At 36.2% G+C, this 14448-nt stretch overlaps 1 protein-coding gene across 5 annotated transcripts in view; it reads right to left on the bottom strand.

Moving 5' to 3' along the window:
- Positions 1–14448, bottom strand: part of PRDM5 (PR/SET domain 5) — a 208600-nt gene that overhangs the window by 74706 nt on the left and 119446 nt on the right. For all 5 annotated transcript variants that reach the window (XM_023252841.2, XM_023252843.2, XM_023252842.2 and 2 more), the window contains 2 exons: positions 7545–7638; positions 2185–2345 (listed from right to left, as the gene is read on the bottom strand). In XM_023252841.2, coding sequence (XP_023108609.1) covers positions 2185–2345; positions 7545–7638 — 255 coding nt within the window. The remainder of the gene's footprint in view (positions 1–2184; positions 2346–7544; positions 7639–14448) is intronic.

Raw genomic sequence — 14448 nt, 5'->3', positions numbered from 1 at the left:
CCGAAAATTATTTATATTATAATCAAGTTTGAGAAATACAGTCTAACCAACTGCCATACTAGCCAATGACACCAGCTACCACAGACATCTCCTTGATTCTCCATTTGGCAGGCACTTAACTTTCCATTTTCACTACAACTTCTTACACAAAACAGTTATACATTCTTCAGAGTAAGAGCTGTTACTCCCATGGTTCACATTATGGCTCTTTTAAAGGAAATGGTATAACATTTTAACATATAGCAGACCTATATTCTTCTCGTTCCCTGACAGAGGAGCAAAATACAACAATTTTTTCTTGATTAGTGTAAGGTTGTTTAGATATTGTATACATCTATTATTACAACATTGGATTATTCCAAGCAGGCAACTACCAATTTATTTATAGTATCTTATAAAATCCACGGAACTTCTCTTGCTGCTACATAAGTATTTCATTGTTCATTTATATAACCTAAGTTACTTGTCAGTGATATAAGTTTCAAACTAAACAACATTAAGTCAATATTAATGAAAAGAATTAAAATGTTCCTTTGGTTTAATTCAAAAATATATCTTATTAGGAACAGAATTTTGTTAAATCGTTTAATTTTTTTTTAATTTTTTTAAACATTTATTTATTATTGAGAAACAGAGAGAGACAGACCATGAGCATGGGAGGGGAAGAAAGAGGGGGAGACACAGAATCCAAAGCAGGCTCCAGGCTCTGAGCTGTCAGCACAGAGCCTGATGCGGGGCTCGAACCCATGAACTGTGAGATCATGACCTGAGCCGAAGTTGGACGCTTAACTGACTGAGCCACTCAGGTGCCCCTAATTTTTTTTTAATATTTGTTTTTGAGACAGCGAGAGACACAGCATGAGTGGGGGAAGGGCAAAGAGTGAGGGAGACACAATATCCAAAGCAGGCTCCAGGCTCTGAGCACAGACACTGATGTGGGGCTCAAACTCTCAGACCATGAGATCATGACCTGAGTCGAAGTAAGATGCTTAATCGACTGAGCCACCCAGGTGCCAGTGGTTAGCTGGTTTTAAAAGACATTTAAGGTACAATACTAAAATATGTTAAATACAGATAAAAAGGCATGGAAACAGGTCACTATGTGAACAATACTGGATGAATGTACCAGACAAAAATGAACAATGCTCTGCAAAATGTACTCTACGACAATCTGTGATCACAAACTGTATCTCTCTTGAAAACGATTTTTCCCACATTTATTAAAACACAATACAAATTTATTAAATTCATGCAAAAAAGTAATTCAAGCAAAGATAGTTAAAAGGTTATCTTATTCAGAAATTCAAAAAAGAGGACAATATCATTATTACTGAATATTAAAGAAACAGGAAAAGAAAGTTCCTCAAGTGAGTCCTTTTGAAACAGCTATATTGAGGATAGGTACCAAAATAAAAGTCACACTGAAGCATGAGTCACTTCCTCACATTCACTCAGAGTACACGCTAAATAGCAAAACCTATTACACTTCAGACTCATTTCTAATGTCAACATTAAAAACTGTAACTGTGTTTGGTACACTATGAATATTGCTATTTTTGAAAATATACTTAAAGTATACTTATAAAACAAATAAAAGTAACCTTGTGATTTGCTTAAGGTAATAATCATCATATAAAAAAGATAACCTCCAAATCACCATAAGAACATCATTTTATTTGAGTTAAGTAAATTCTTATCAAGTCCCTCTTCTGTACCAAGAACTTCCCTAGATCCCAGAGATGCAAGATGAAAAAGAACCATTCCAGTCCTGGAAGAGCTCAGTCTAATAACTTGTAAATAAATATCTGAATTAGCTTTGAAAAATAAAATTATGGCACTACTCATTTAAAAAAAAACCTATGTTCATCCAAAAATGTACAAAAATTGACAAGTTTCCACTCATCGAGTATTTTGTATGACCCATGTATCACCATAGCTCAGGGCAGTGCAGAATCCATACCTAAGTCTAGGTTCACCTTCATACAAATTGATAAAACTCTTTTGAAAAAGTAAATAGAACAGACAGTTTCTGAAGAGCTCATATAAATCATGCATCCCTTATGTGTCATTTTGAGTCATATATTGATTAATTAATATTAAATTGATTATCACATGATAATGAGCATACATGCCCATATAGCTGAAATATGTAATCCATTCAACTCAGGGAAGGCTTCTACTTACTTTCTTGTGACTTCTAAGCACTGAGGGTGTAACAAATGCCTTATTACATAGCTCACATCTGTATTTCTTGTGTCTTTCATGGACCACCTGGACATGAACATTTAAAGTATCCTTCCTTTTAAAGGTAGCATCACAGTGATGGCATTTGAAAGTCCTCTCACCTTAGAAACGAAACAGTCAAATAAGAGAAACATCAGATGAGCAGGGTGTTGTTAACTGCCCCTCAGAGGTACCAGATTTAGTGTTGTTTTCTTCAAAAACTTAGCTGTATTACTAACAATTTATCATAACCAGAAAAGGTAGTTTTTTATGAAATATTTTGATTCCATATATGCTAATTCACTGTGTGACCAGTAGGAAGTCCTTTAACTTTCTTAGGTTCTCAGTCTATTTAATTGGAAAATGTGAAGACTGAAATAGCGAATTTTCTAAAGGTACCATGAACTTTCTTTAAAGGTAGGTATTTCTAGAGCAGGGGCTCAGGTTTGAGGCAAGTAGGTTCTTGTGGTGACAAAAGGCTTCTGTCAAGCTAAAGAGATAAGGTGCCTTTGTCCCTCGCTCCCACCACAACCCTTGTGGCCTTTTTAGGGGACAGGGCACAGGTCAAACAGGGTCATGGGTAGCAAGCTGGGGCGGGATGCCCCTGAGGGCACACAGAAATGGGTCAGAGCCAGCCCCCTTCTAGGACAGGAGAGGGCTACAACACCCCTTCCTTTCTCAGCACTGTCCCAGGAACCTGGACTACAGTCTCCCTAACACGGGTCCTTGGTCTGCTGTGAAACACCTGGGAAAGGTTTCAACTCCCAGGTTCTCAGACAGTTTGGGGGGCTGCCTCTCAGAGAGCCAGTTGGAATGGAGCAACTCTCCTTTCCTAGAGCCCCTGGGTACCTGTGAGCGTTTTCACCGTCTTCTTATTCTGGAGCCTAGGCCGGCAGGGAAAGCAACTCCAGAAACTATGTTTAGGGGCATATGGTATTTTTTAAACTTTCATATAATATAATGCTCTCTATCCTTGTAGGTCTTCATAACAAACACGTCAAACTCTAGTGGCCTACTTTAAGTACATTTTCAGTGATCTATGTGCACAATTAGAAGACAGTTTTATCTCTCAGAAAGTTACAAAATTTGAATAGCACATAGTTATACAAATAAGACAGACTAGAAGTTGAATATATTTTCCCTTTGTAGAGAACAACTGTATTAGCACAGAGTCACATATTATGTTGAACTATGAGACAAAATATACAGGTAACTTACTACATCGAAATAAGAGATTACCTCAATTTGAACTAAACTCATATAAAATTTCCCTCCATTATAACTATCATAAATTTAGAAATGTGAAGATCCTATTATTTCTTCATACCAAATTTAAGGAAGGAGGGACAAAAAGAAGGAAAAGAGAAAAAAAAGAAAAAGACAAATTATCCTTTTCAAACAGAATTATAGCTCTTTATGTTAAAATCTCTGATAGTCTTGTTAAAATCTAATGCTTGGTACAGTCACATCCAAACCATGCATGAATTGTGTAGAGTCTTAAAGCTCTGTTTATGTTACCTTTGTGAGTTTTTGTTGCTGGGTGCTATTATTGTAACCTAGTTTGTCTTTATATATCTTCTATATTAAATTTATTTAAATACTTCATTTATAACCAGGGAGAGTAAAAGAAAGTATCAATTGACATAAGATTATAAATAATAGCAAATCAACTCAGGAATAAAAAGAAATTTTTAAAAAAATACCAAAAAACAAAACAAAACAAAGCAATCCTCCAAGATTTCTCCTTCAAAGCATATCTATTAAACTATCACATGAAACAAAATATTGATTCCAGAGTGCATGGGTGGCTCAGTCAGTTAAGCGTCTGACTTGGGCTGAAGTCATGATCTGGTGGTTCGTGAGTTTGAGCCACACATTGGCCTTTGTGCTGACAGCTCAGAGCCTGGCACCTGCTTCAGATTCTGTGTCTTCCTCTCTGTCTCTGCCCCTCCTCCTACTTGTGTTCTCTATCTCATCTACTCTCTCAAAAAATAATAAAAAAAAATTTTTAATGTAAAATTAAAAAATACATATATTGATTCCTATGCCAAAACCTCATCAAGCTATACCAAGGGAGCTCTTACCTTTCTTCTTTCACATTTTAATTCCAGATTTTTTTGTTATAAACTTACCAGAATTTTAAAAATTCTGATGAGATTTTATCTGATGTTATCAGATTTCTTTGCCTTAAAGAAATAAAGCTATGATTAAAGATAGGATTTTCCCTTGGGGCGCCTGGGTGGCGCAGTCGGTTAAACGTCCGACTTCAGCCAGGTCACGATCTCACGCTCCGTGAGTTCGAGCCCCGCGTCAGGCTCTGGGCTGATGGCTCCGAGCCTGGAGCCTGTTTCCGATTCTGTGTCTCCCTCTCTCTCTGCCCCTCCCCCGTTCATGCTCTGTCTCTCTCTGTCCCAAAAATAAACGTTAAAAAAAAAAAAAATTTAAAAAAAAAAAATTTAAAAAAAAAAATAAATAAAGATAGGATTTTCCCTATCTTAAAACCAAGAAGGTAGCTATCAAGCTGTTTTTTGGTTTTCAGTGCGTTAGAAAATAGCAATAATTTCCAAAATAATAATTACAAGTTATTCTTTACATTTTGAGCCAGAAGGCTGATATGTTTCTTTAAAAAAATTTTTTCAATGTTTATCTATTTTTGAGAGAGAGAGAGAGAGAGACAGCACGAGCAGGGGAGAGGCAGAGAGAGAAGGAGACACAGAATCTAAAGCAAGGACCCAGGCTCTGAGCTCTGAGCACAGAGCCCAACATGGGGCTCGAACTCACAAACCGTGAGATCATGACCTGAGCCAAAGTCGGATGCTTAACCAACTGAGCCACCCAGGTGCCCCTGCTGATATAAGTTTCTATGGTGACCTTCATGTTTTGAGTTAAACAGGTTTTAATTTTCATATTGTGCAAGATCACCTTTCATATTTTGTCCCATTTTGCCCACTTCTGGTTTTCTCCATCCTCACTGGTCTTATCTGATATTTAACTTTACCTGCAATAGCCTACTTACACAATTACAAAACTGATTTCCCAGTCTTGGCACAGCATCATAAAGCCTTTGATTAATGTGCTGATCAACATTATATTAAATACAGAATGTGCAAGCACAGTCTACACTTGCCACTTCAATCCCATGTCTCAGGTTTATGAGAACCGATCAGCTGAAATCGAAAGTAATAGATGCCTTATATTAAAAACTCCTTGCTGTTATTGAAAATTTTATTTACCCAAGGAAAAATTTCCTGAGCATAAGGATAAATGTGACCACAGAAGTGTTTTTTTTAATGTTTATTTATTTTTGAAAGAGAGAGACAGAGAGAGAGAGAGAGAGAGAGAGAGAGAGCGTGAGCAGGGGAAGGGCAGAGAGAAAGGGAGACACAAAATTCAAACCAGGCTCCAGGCTCTGAGCTGTCAGCACAGAGCCCAACATGGAGCTCAAACTCACAAGCCGGGAGATCATGACCTGAGCCGAAGTCAGAGGCTTAACTGACTGAACCACCCAGGCGCCCCCCACAGAAGTCTTAATAGTATGAATGAGGTTCCCTTGTTTCAATCCCTACTTTAAATCCATTCACCTCAGGGGCGCCTGGGTGGCTCAGTCAGTGAAGCATCTGACTCTTGAATTCGGCTCAGGTCATGATCTCACATTGTCTGAGATGAAGCCCCATGTCAGGCTCTGTGCAGGGAGCCTGCTTGGGATTCTCTCTCTCTCTACCCCTCACCCACTCGTATGCAGTCACTCTCTCCATCAAAACAAACAAACAAACAAACAAACATTTAAAAACTAAAACTAAACTAAACTAAAATAAAATCCATTCACTTCACAATGATTGTTTTTCTTAGTCAAATGACAGTGAAATGGAATGAAAATATGCTACATGACAAATTTTATTCCTTAAATGCATGGCTGTCCTTAGTAAGAAAATAAAAAGTGGTGTTAACAAATTCTCCAGAACTGTAACGTAAAATGCAGAATGGCACAAGACCACAACACTCTTTTCTGTAGGAAAAGATGTATTTTATCATAATCATTACTGCTCAGTATTTTAAAAAACTTTAATATCTTTGTTATTTTGAATTTTAGATACATCTACTCAATCAGAGAAAATGTCTTCCAAGATACTATCTTATCTCTAATGTTGTCATAACTGATTAATTGTGTTGCTTTCCTCAGACATATTAAAAATTTAATCAGCAGTAGTAACTTTGCTTCAGAAGATGTTCTACTGATTAAACAACTCAAAAGCAATAAATACAAATATTACTTATGTTATGCCATTTTTCTTTAATTTTAGATACAGTAACATAGCAAATGTCTAGTTACTTCAATATCTGAACACAGAACCCACTTTAAAACTCAACTTAGTTGGGGCGCCTGGGTGGCTTGGTCGGTTAAGCGTCCGACCAGCTCAGGTCATGATCTCACGGTCCGTGAGTTCGAGCCCCACGTCGGGCTCTGTGCTGACAGCTCAGAGCCTGGAGCCTGTTTCAGATTCTGTGACTCCCTCTTTCTCTGACCCTCCCCTATTCATGCTCTGTCTCTCTCTGTCTCAAAAATAAATAAACATTTAAAAAAAATTAAAAAAAAAACCTCAACTTAGCAATAACATTTTCTCTGAAATAAAGTGCTGTAATAAAGTGTCCTTCAGCGATGTGAGTATAAAAGGTTTAGTATTCTAAAAATAGCTCTGAGTGGAACTGCCTTACCAGTTTGCATGGTATGCATGTGTATAACTTAACCCCAAGGAAAAGCAGTGCTCCTGCTAAAAGAAGTAAGAAATCCGAGGCAGTGTAGAGAGAAGTAGGAAAAGCACGTGACTCTTGGAACCCATATGCGACCTCCAGATGCATTTGTCACCGTGTTTCTCTGAGTCTCATTTTTCTCTGCTCCCCAACAATCAACAGGTTACATTAGATTTGTATTTTGGTCCTTTCCAACTTTAAAAGAGTCCGTGAGCTAATAAAATCATGCCAGACATTCGCATGTTTTAAAGGGTCAGACACGTTTCCTTAATTTGAAAGGGAACAAGAATGTCTATTTCAGAACAAATTTCAAAGATACCTTGCCGAACATAAGAAACGATTTTATATACAAACTTTATATAGTGGGAAGAAATGACACAAATAAAATGTCTCATAAAATGATTTAATGTGGAAAAATAAAGCAAGGATAAAGGAAGGAGAGCTGAAAGGCAGAATTACCAGCCTTTTAAACTACACATGGGTCCACTTCTGTGATGCCTACATTCTCAAAAGTTGTAAGGGCAAAGTTTGAGAGAATTCATTTTGTCCTCAACTGCTTGTATTTGACTTACTGTTATGTATGAGAAGGTGTCTCTGCAAAGAAAATGGGGTCCGGAACAAAGCTTTACATTCCTCACACTGGAATGGTCTCTCTTCAGAATGGGTCTGCACATGAAAGAAACTGTGAGTTAGGAGGATCTAGAATCATCTAGTCATGACAATAACTGTGAGCCTATATCCATGGTATGAAAGAGGAAAGGGTAGGTAGACAATATCTTGTTTCTTCTGGTGACGTTCTTTCAACATAAAATTGTAAACACAAATTTGCTACATGCATGGTAAAAAAAACAACTGTATTTTTAAATTCTCACATTAATTATCAATTTGATAAATAATAAGGGAAATTGGGGCACCTGGGTGACTCAGTCAGTCAAAGTCTGACTCTTGGTTTTGGCTCAGATCATGACCCCAGAGTCATGGGATTGAGTCCTCATTTGGCTGTGCTCTGCACATGGAGCCTGCTTGGGATTCTCTCTCTCTCTCTCTCTCTCTCTCTCTCTCTCTCTCTCTCTCTCTCTTTCCCTCTCTCTCTCTCTCTTTCTCTCTTTCTCTCTCTCCCTCCCTCTGTCCCTCTCCCCTTGTTTGCAGGGAAATTTCATCCATCATTTATTTTGTGCCCAGTCTATGCTATGCACTTCATGCTGCTATGGGACAGTCCTACTTTACACACTGGGGATACAGTAGTAAAAACAAAAGATGAAGTCCCTGCTATCATGGAGCTCTTACACTAGCTGGGAGAGGACAATTAACAAATGATAAAATATGAAATACATATTATAGAGAGAAAGAAAGAAAGAAAGAAAGAAAGAAAGAAAGAAAGAAAGAGGACAGCAAAAGTTTCAAAGAATGGGGTAGCAATTTTGAACAGTGGTCAAAGAAATTACAGCCAAGAAGGCGACTTGAGAGAAGACCTAATAGAAGTGAGGGAGCAAGAGCGAGCCTCCCTCTGAGTGATCTGGGCAGAAAACACCATGGAGGCCAGTGTGGTTGGAGCAGGTGGAAAAGGCATGGAAAGGGAGATGGGGTCAGAAAAAATGGGGAAATAATGGGAAAGAGAAGCAAATCATGTTGGGCCTGGTTGGCCACTGCAGGAGTTTTGTCTTTTACTGAGAGAGAGAAAAAAATCTCAAATGAGTTTTGAGCAGATGAGTGGCATGATTCACCTGACATTTAATAGGATGCTAAGGTGGCTGTGTTGAGAAGGGGATATATAGGAGGACAAGGAAAAGCAGAGAAACCAGAGAAGAAAGGGCAATCAACCAAGCAGGAAATAATTAAGACCTATGTCATGGTGGTAGCCACCAATGTAAAGAGAAGCAGTAGGCTTCTGGATGTATTACAAAAGTTAACAGGTTTTGTGGAGAGACTTGGATTGGAAGCATGAGACACAGAAAAGAAGAATCAAATGTGCCTCCAAGATTGTGACCAAAGCAATGGTAGGATGAATCAGACATTTACTAATATGTGAGATGGCAAGCCAAGAAACAAGTTTGGGTTAAAGATAAGAGGTTCAGTTTGGGGTAAGTTCAAAGGACTATTAAAAGATGTCTAGTAGATAGTGGAATATTTCAAGTCTGGATTATAGTGTATAAAATTTGGGGATATCAGGTTATATAGTGTTAATATTTAAAGCCTCATGAATACAATGAGAGAATAAAAATTAAAAAAGAAAACATCATCTGTACTATATCAGATTGGCAAAGGTGAAGAAAATTGATATTATTCATTGTTGACTAAAAGGTAAGAACAAGCGCCCTCATGTCTTGTAACTGGAAATATCAATTTTCTGAGTGGCAATGTGGCACTGTTTACCAAAACGGCAAATGCACGTACTCTGACTAACCAACTGCCTTTCCAGAAATATATGACAAATTTTTACATAAACAAAAACTTTTTAAAAAGCCTCCTAAATGGCCACTGACATTTGGTCAACTAATTCTGTGTGGCTATTATATGTTTATTTTGATATGGAAACCCCCAGTAACATATTTTGATGTCAAAAGCACAATGCAAAACATTCTATGTAGAATATCATACATTGCAAATACACACACATGTAGAATGGGGGGTAGAAAATGTCCTACAAAATACTGAGGAGGGTTCTCATAGTAGAGAGTGGTATTTGACAGAGTTTTCGTTGTCTTCTTTATACCTTTCTTTGATATTTTAATTTTCTACAAAGAGTAAATAATATTGTTACAAAAAGAAACTCCTTTGTTTTTAGAGCATACATATTGGAACAAAGGGTTGCTTTACTCTTCCAAAAATATGGCATTCCACCCTAAGCAATTCTCTCTCTTTTTCTAAATCTAGGACAAAACAACATGTGTGTGGACAGGATTTAGTGACTTGATTATGAAATAATGGGACAGCATAATGCCTTATACCTATATTAATCAAACCAAAGCCACAACATCTAAATATGGCCTGAAGTCAAGAGCTATTTTAAGCAGTAAGCTGTTAGTGCATAGCCAGGTGAACAAATATTTCTGTCAAAAAGATATCGATACCACCAGCTGAGTTGTTACGGCATGACTTGTCAAAGTCTCAGCAGAGAACCCATGCATTCAAACTCATTTAAGTAAGGCGGCAGTGAAATGCTTGCCTGTTGTGAATAGACAACCTCTGTCTCCAAGACATAAAATACTTTACAAGTACTAAATAAAATCAAGCTTCTTAAACGGTGTCTTGTCCTTCAATTTTTCATCTCTAAAGGGTGTCAAACTTTTCACTGACTTATTAATTGTATTATCTTTCAGCTGTAGAATATTCCCCCACTTAAATGCCAAGTCACCGATGACACCAGTATCTGCTGATACAATAAATGAACTAGTCCATGAACTAGTATTACAAAATACACTTTTATGCACCAAGTATGATTATTGTTACAGATGGAGAAAATACGTTAAGAAAATGCATTGCACTATTTATAGCACCTAATGTCTCAAAAATGTTTCAGGTTTTTAACATAATTTTTATACAATAATCACCAAATTAGCACATTTCTAGCTACTCAAATGAAAAATTAATTTCATGAGAACAGAATAAAATTTTCATCGGGCCCATTCACAATTAAAAATTGTAACTGACTATCACCAATATATATTGCTTTGTAGTAATGGTATTATTGGAAATGGTATTTCTTCTTTGGGTCATGTGCAAAGCAACAAAATGATCATAAAATTCAGAGGAAATAACTAGAGATAAAATAAATTTGGAGAAAATATTCCTGAGATATATGTGTTGGAACTATTCTTTTTTCTAAAAAAAAAAAGGGTTTTGTTATTGAAGTCTCAAGTCTGCATATCATAAGCATATTACTATCCCACTGGGCCATATAATAAACCTAAAGCTGCATAAAATGTGTGTCATCTGGCTGTTTACAAGGTCTGTGGATTAAATTTTTACTGTCAGCTTTATAAGTGGATTCCTTAAAGGGCCTCCTCCTCACAAAAATGAATGGAAATAGATATCAAAGAAATTGGCTCAGCACAGGAAAAAGTAGCTCATTTCACACAGATAAGTTAAGATTATAAAATTGAGGTTATGTTCTTACAGAAGTATAGCCTTTTGTGGCTAAGCCCAACCTTTTCACTGCTTGAACGCCACAATTCCATTAGTACAAAGCCATAACCTCATGGCTACCCCATGGAGCCAACCACCGATGCCTTATGTTTATACCCTGATCAGGGCAAAGGGAATTTGTTCAAAGAGGGAATAATCATAGACTTGCAGAAGTCCTCCCTGGAGGGCAGCAATTCAGACTCACTCTCAGGGAGTTCTCCCCCCTACAGTACTGCTAAAACATGGTATCTCATATTTCTATCCAAGGATGCTTCTAACAAATACTGCTTCAAACATATGACCCTTCAGGCTAGCTGATGTGACCATTAATTTAAAAGTTCTGCCTCTACAATGTCCACCATTTATTACAGCTAGCCTATAGCCGTACAGAACAAATTTACTCTCCCTTCCACAACAAAGCCCTTTGAATATATGGAAACAGCAACCATGTCCCCTCACAAACTGTCAAGATAACAGACACTTGTAGTTTCACTCATGAAAATATGGCTTTCAGACACATCACAAGAATTGTAAAGCAGAATTTGCTGAATAAAAATAGGCATCCTAATTTTTGTAACCCGTATGGAACAACTCATAGCAACTATACTAGCTTCTCTACTGAATAACTTGTTTGCTGTGCAAGATGGCTAATAAATTGGTAATTCTGCATTGAACTTTATGGGCCATCTAAAAATAAACAAGTGCAGATACCTAAACTACAAACGGACAAATAAACAATAATGGACCAATTCTAATCCTATAAAAAATTACGCTCTCTAAAAATTAATACCAGTTGTTGAATAAGAAATAGTTTTCTTAAAATATAAGTCCCTAGAAATTAACAGATTATAGGATAATAACGATAATAGGATAAAAACTAATACGTAATAAGAAAATAATGGGATTCAAAATATTTGGCTAGACAAGACAGATAGATAGATAGATAGATAGATATACAGACAGAAAAATGTTTGCGTGTGTGTGTGTGTGTGTGTGTGTGTGTGTGCACGTGCTGTGTATGAGTTTAAGCCACCATCCAATTATCTAAGTGTCAACATCACCAGAGGACATATTCTCATGAAACATCATAAAAACTTTATTTTTCAACATAATACAGATGCAAACTAAACTCAAAAGATCAGAGTTTGGGGTCAGTTTCTAATTTTAAATATAAAACATCCAAGATGGGATATTAGGTTCAAAACCTATTTTCTGCTGAAAAGACTACACTTTATCATAGTTTAATTATAATATATAGTTCTCATTTGCAAATTTTTAGTTTTGATTGATTCAGGTTTACGGAATTTGCTGGTATAATACAAATTGTTCACTTGTTTTGTTTTTCAGATTCTGCATGTAAGTGAAATCATATGGTATTTGTCTTTCTGCCTGACTTCTTTCCCTTAGCATTATACCTTCTAGGTCCATCCATGTTGTTGCAAATGGAAAGATCTTATTCTTTTTTATAGCTCAATAATATTCCATTGTATGTATATACCTCATCTTCTTTACCTATTCATCTATCAGTGGACACTTGGATTGCTTCCTTACCTTGGGCTACTGTAAATAATCTGTAATAAACAGAAGGACACATACAACTTTTCAAATTAGTGCTTTTGTATTCTTCGGGTAAATAGTAGTAGAATTACTGAATCATATGATATTTCCATTTTTAATTTTTGAAAACCTCCATACTGTTTTCCACAGTGGTTGCACCACTTTACATTCCCACCAACAGTGCACAAGGGTTCCCTTTTCTCCACATCCTCACCAACACTTGTTATTTCTTACCTTTTTGATATTAGCCATTCTGATAGGTATAAAGTGGTATTTCATTGTGGTTTTGATTTGTGGTACAAATTGTTCTATGAGAAGAGTATCTATTTTTCAAAAATATAACTTTCTTTTTTCATTTAGTTTAGCTTCCAAATTTGTATTACCCATCCGCTAAGATTATTGACATCATTCAAAATTCATTACCCTCTGCATTGAAGGTTCATATAGGCATACTTCTTGCTGTCTGTATACTCTGCTCTAAAAGTCACAGAGTTTACTTTTCAAAGTTTTTGTCTTCTTTTGCTATAACAAGCTATCACCACATCTTCCAGCTATGGTTAACTTGTTTTGTTTTGTTTTGTTTTGTTTTTTTTATTTTGTTGGTAACTCCTCCTTCACTTAATCTTCTAATATGTCCTTTGGGCTGGGAAATAAGTCAATGGAACTTGGTAGGATTTCAGGCAGAGTAAAAGTGAAAATTATAAAGAAAGGATATCCATGCTATGACTAAATAACAGCTTTTAAAACATGAAATTTAGCAGTAGTAGAGAATTAATGTGTAATTATACAGGAAAATGAGCTATGTTTTTGTTTGCTGTTCTTTCTACCAAGGAGGGGAAGAATAAAACATTCTGCTCCAAATCATCCACAAAAACAAATGTATATACAAAGAGTTTCTGTGAAGAGGAGCTGTTTTTTAATATATGATATTGATCTCCAAGAAGATGAAAGGGAAGCAGTGTAAAGAAATCTGCTTGGTAACATTAATCTTCCCAAAACACCATGTAAAAGAATTATGTAAAAGAAAAACTAAAATGAGAAGTTAATATAACTTTTACAGGCATTGATAAATGTTTGCACAGTGTTGGAATAACAAAGTTTTCTAAGTAAGTCCTAAAACTCAGAAGCTGTGTATACTCAGAAGCCATAAAACTCATAATCCGTGTCATACTTCAAAACATAAAAAATTAAAACTTCTTTATTCAAAAGATGCAAGTTGATATATGGGGACAAACAGTAGAAAGACAGCTAGTGAAGGATTAGTATCTGTAATATCTACAGAGTTCCCAGAAACCAATGAGAAAACAGCCAAACAGTCCAATAGAAAAGTGGATAAAGAGTACATACAAGCATCTCTCAAAAGTAATGTAAATGGGACATAAGCGTATAAAAAGAACACAATTTCACTAACCATTGCTTAAATGCAATGAAATATCACTCTTCAAGTCTCAGACTGAAAAAAAAAAAGGCTGACGAAATCAAATGTTGATGATACAGACAAAAGGACACTTGAATCACTGCTAGGTGAAAGTAGAGCTTTTTCTGAAGGCAGTTGGGCAAGAGCAATCAAAACTTAAAGAAAACTTACTATTTGAGCCATAAATTTCATAATTAAGATCTATTTTAGACAATACTATTGGCATAATCATACAGTTTAATGTAAAAAGATGTTAACTGAAGTATTCTTCAAAACAGGAATGGTTACAAAAAATGAGCAGGTGTATATGAACACATGTGAAAAACTCTCCAAGTCATAAAGTTAGACCAAAGAAGTAAGTTCCAGAATGATATCTT

Source organism: Felis catus, chromosome B1, assembly GCF_018350175.1.
Source record: "Felis catus isolate Fca126 chromosome B1, F.catus_Fca126_mat1.0, whole genome shotgun sequence".
Lineage (NCBI taxonomy): Eukaryota > Metazoa > Chordata > Mammalia > Carnivora > Felidae > Felis > Felis catus.
This window is presented reverse-complemented; position numbering and strand designations above follow the sequence as displayed.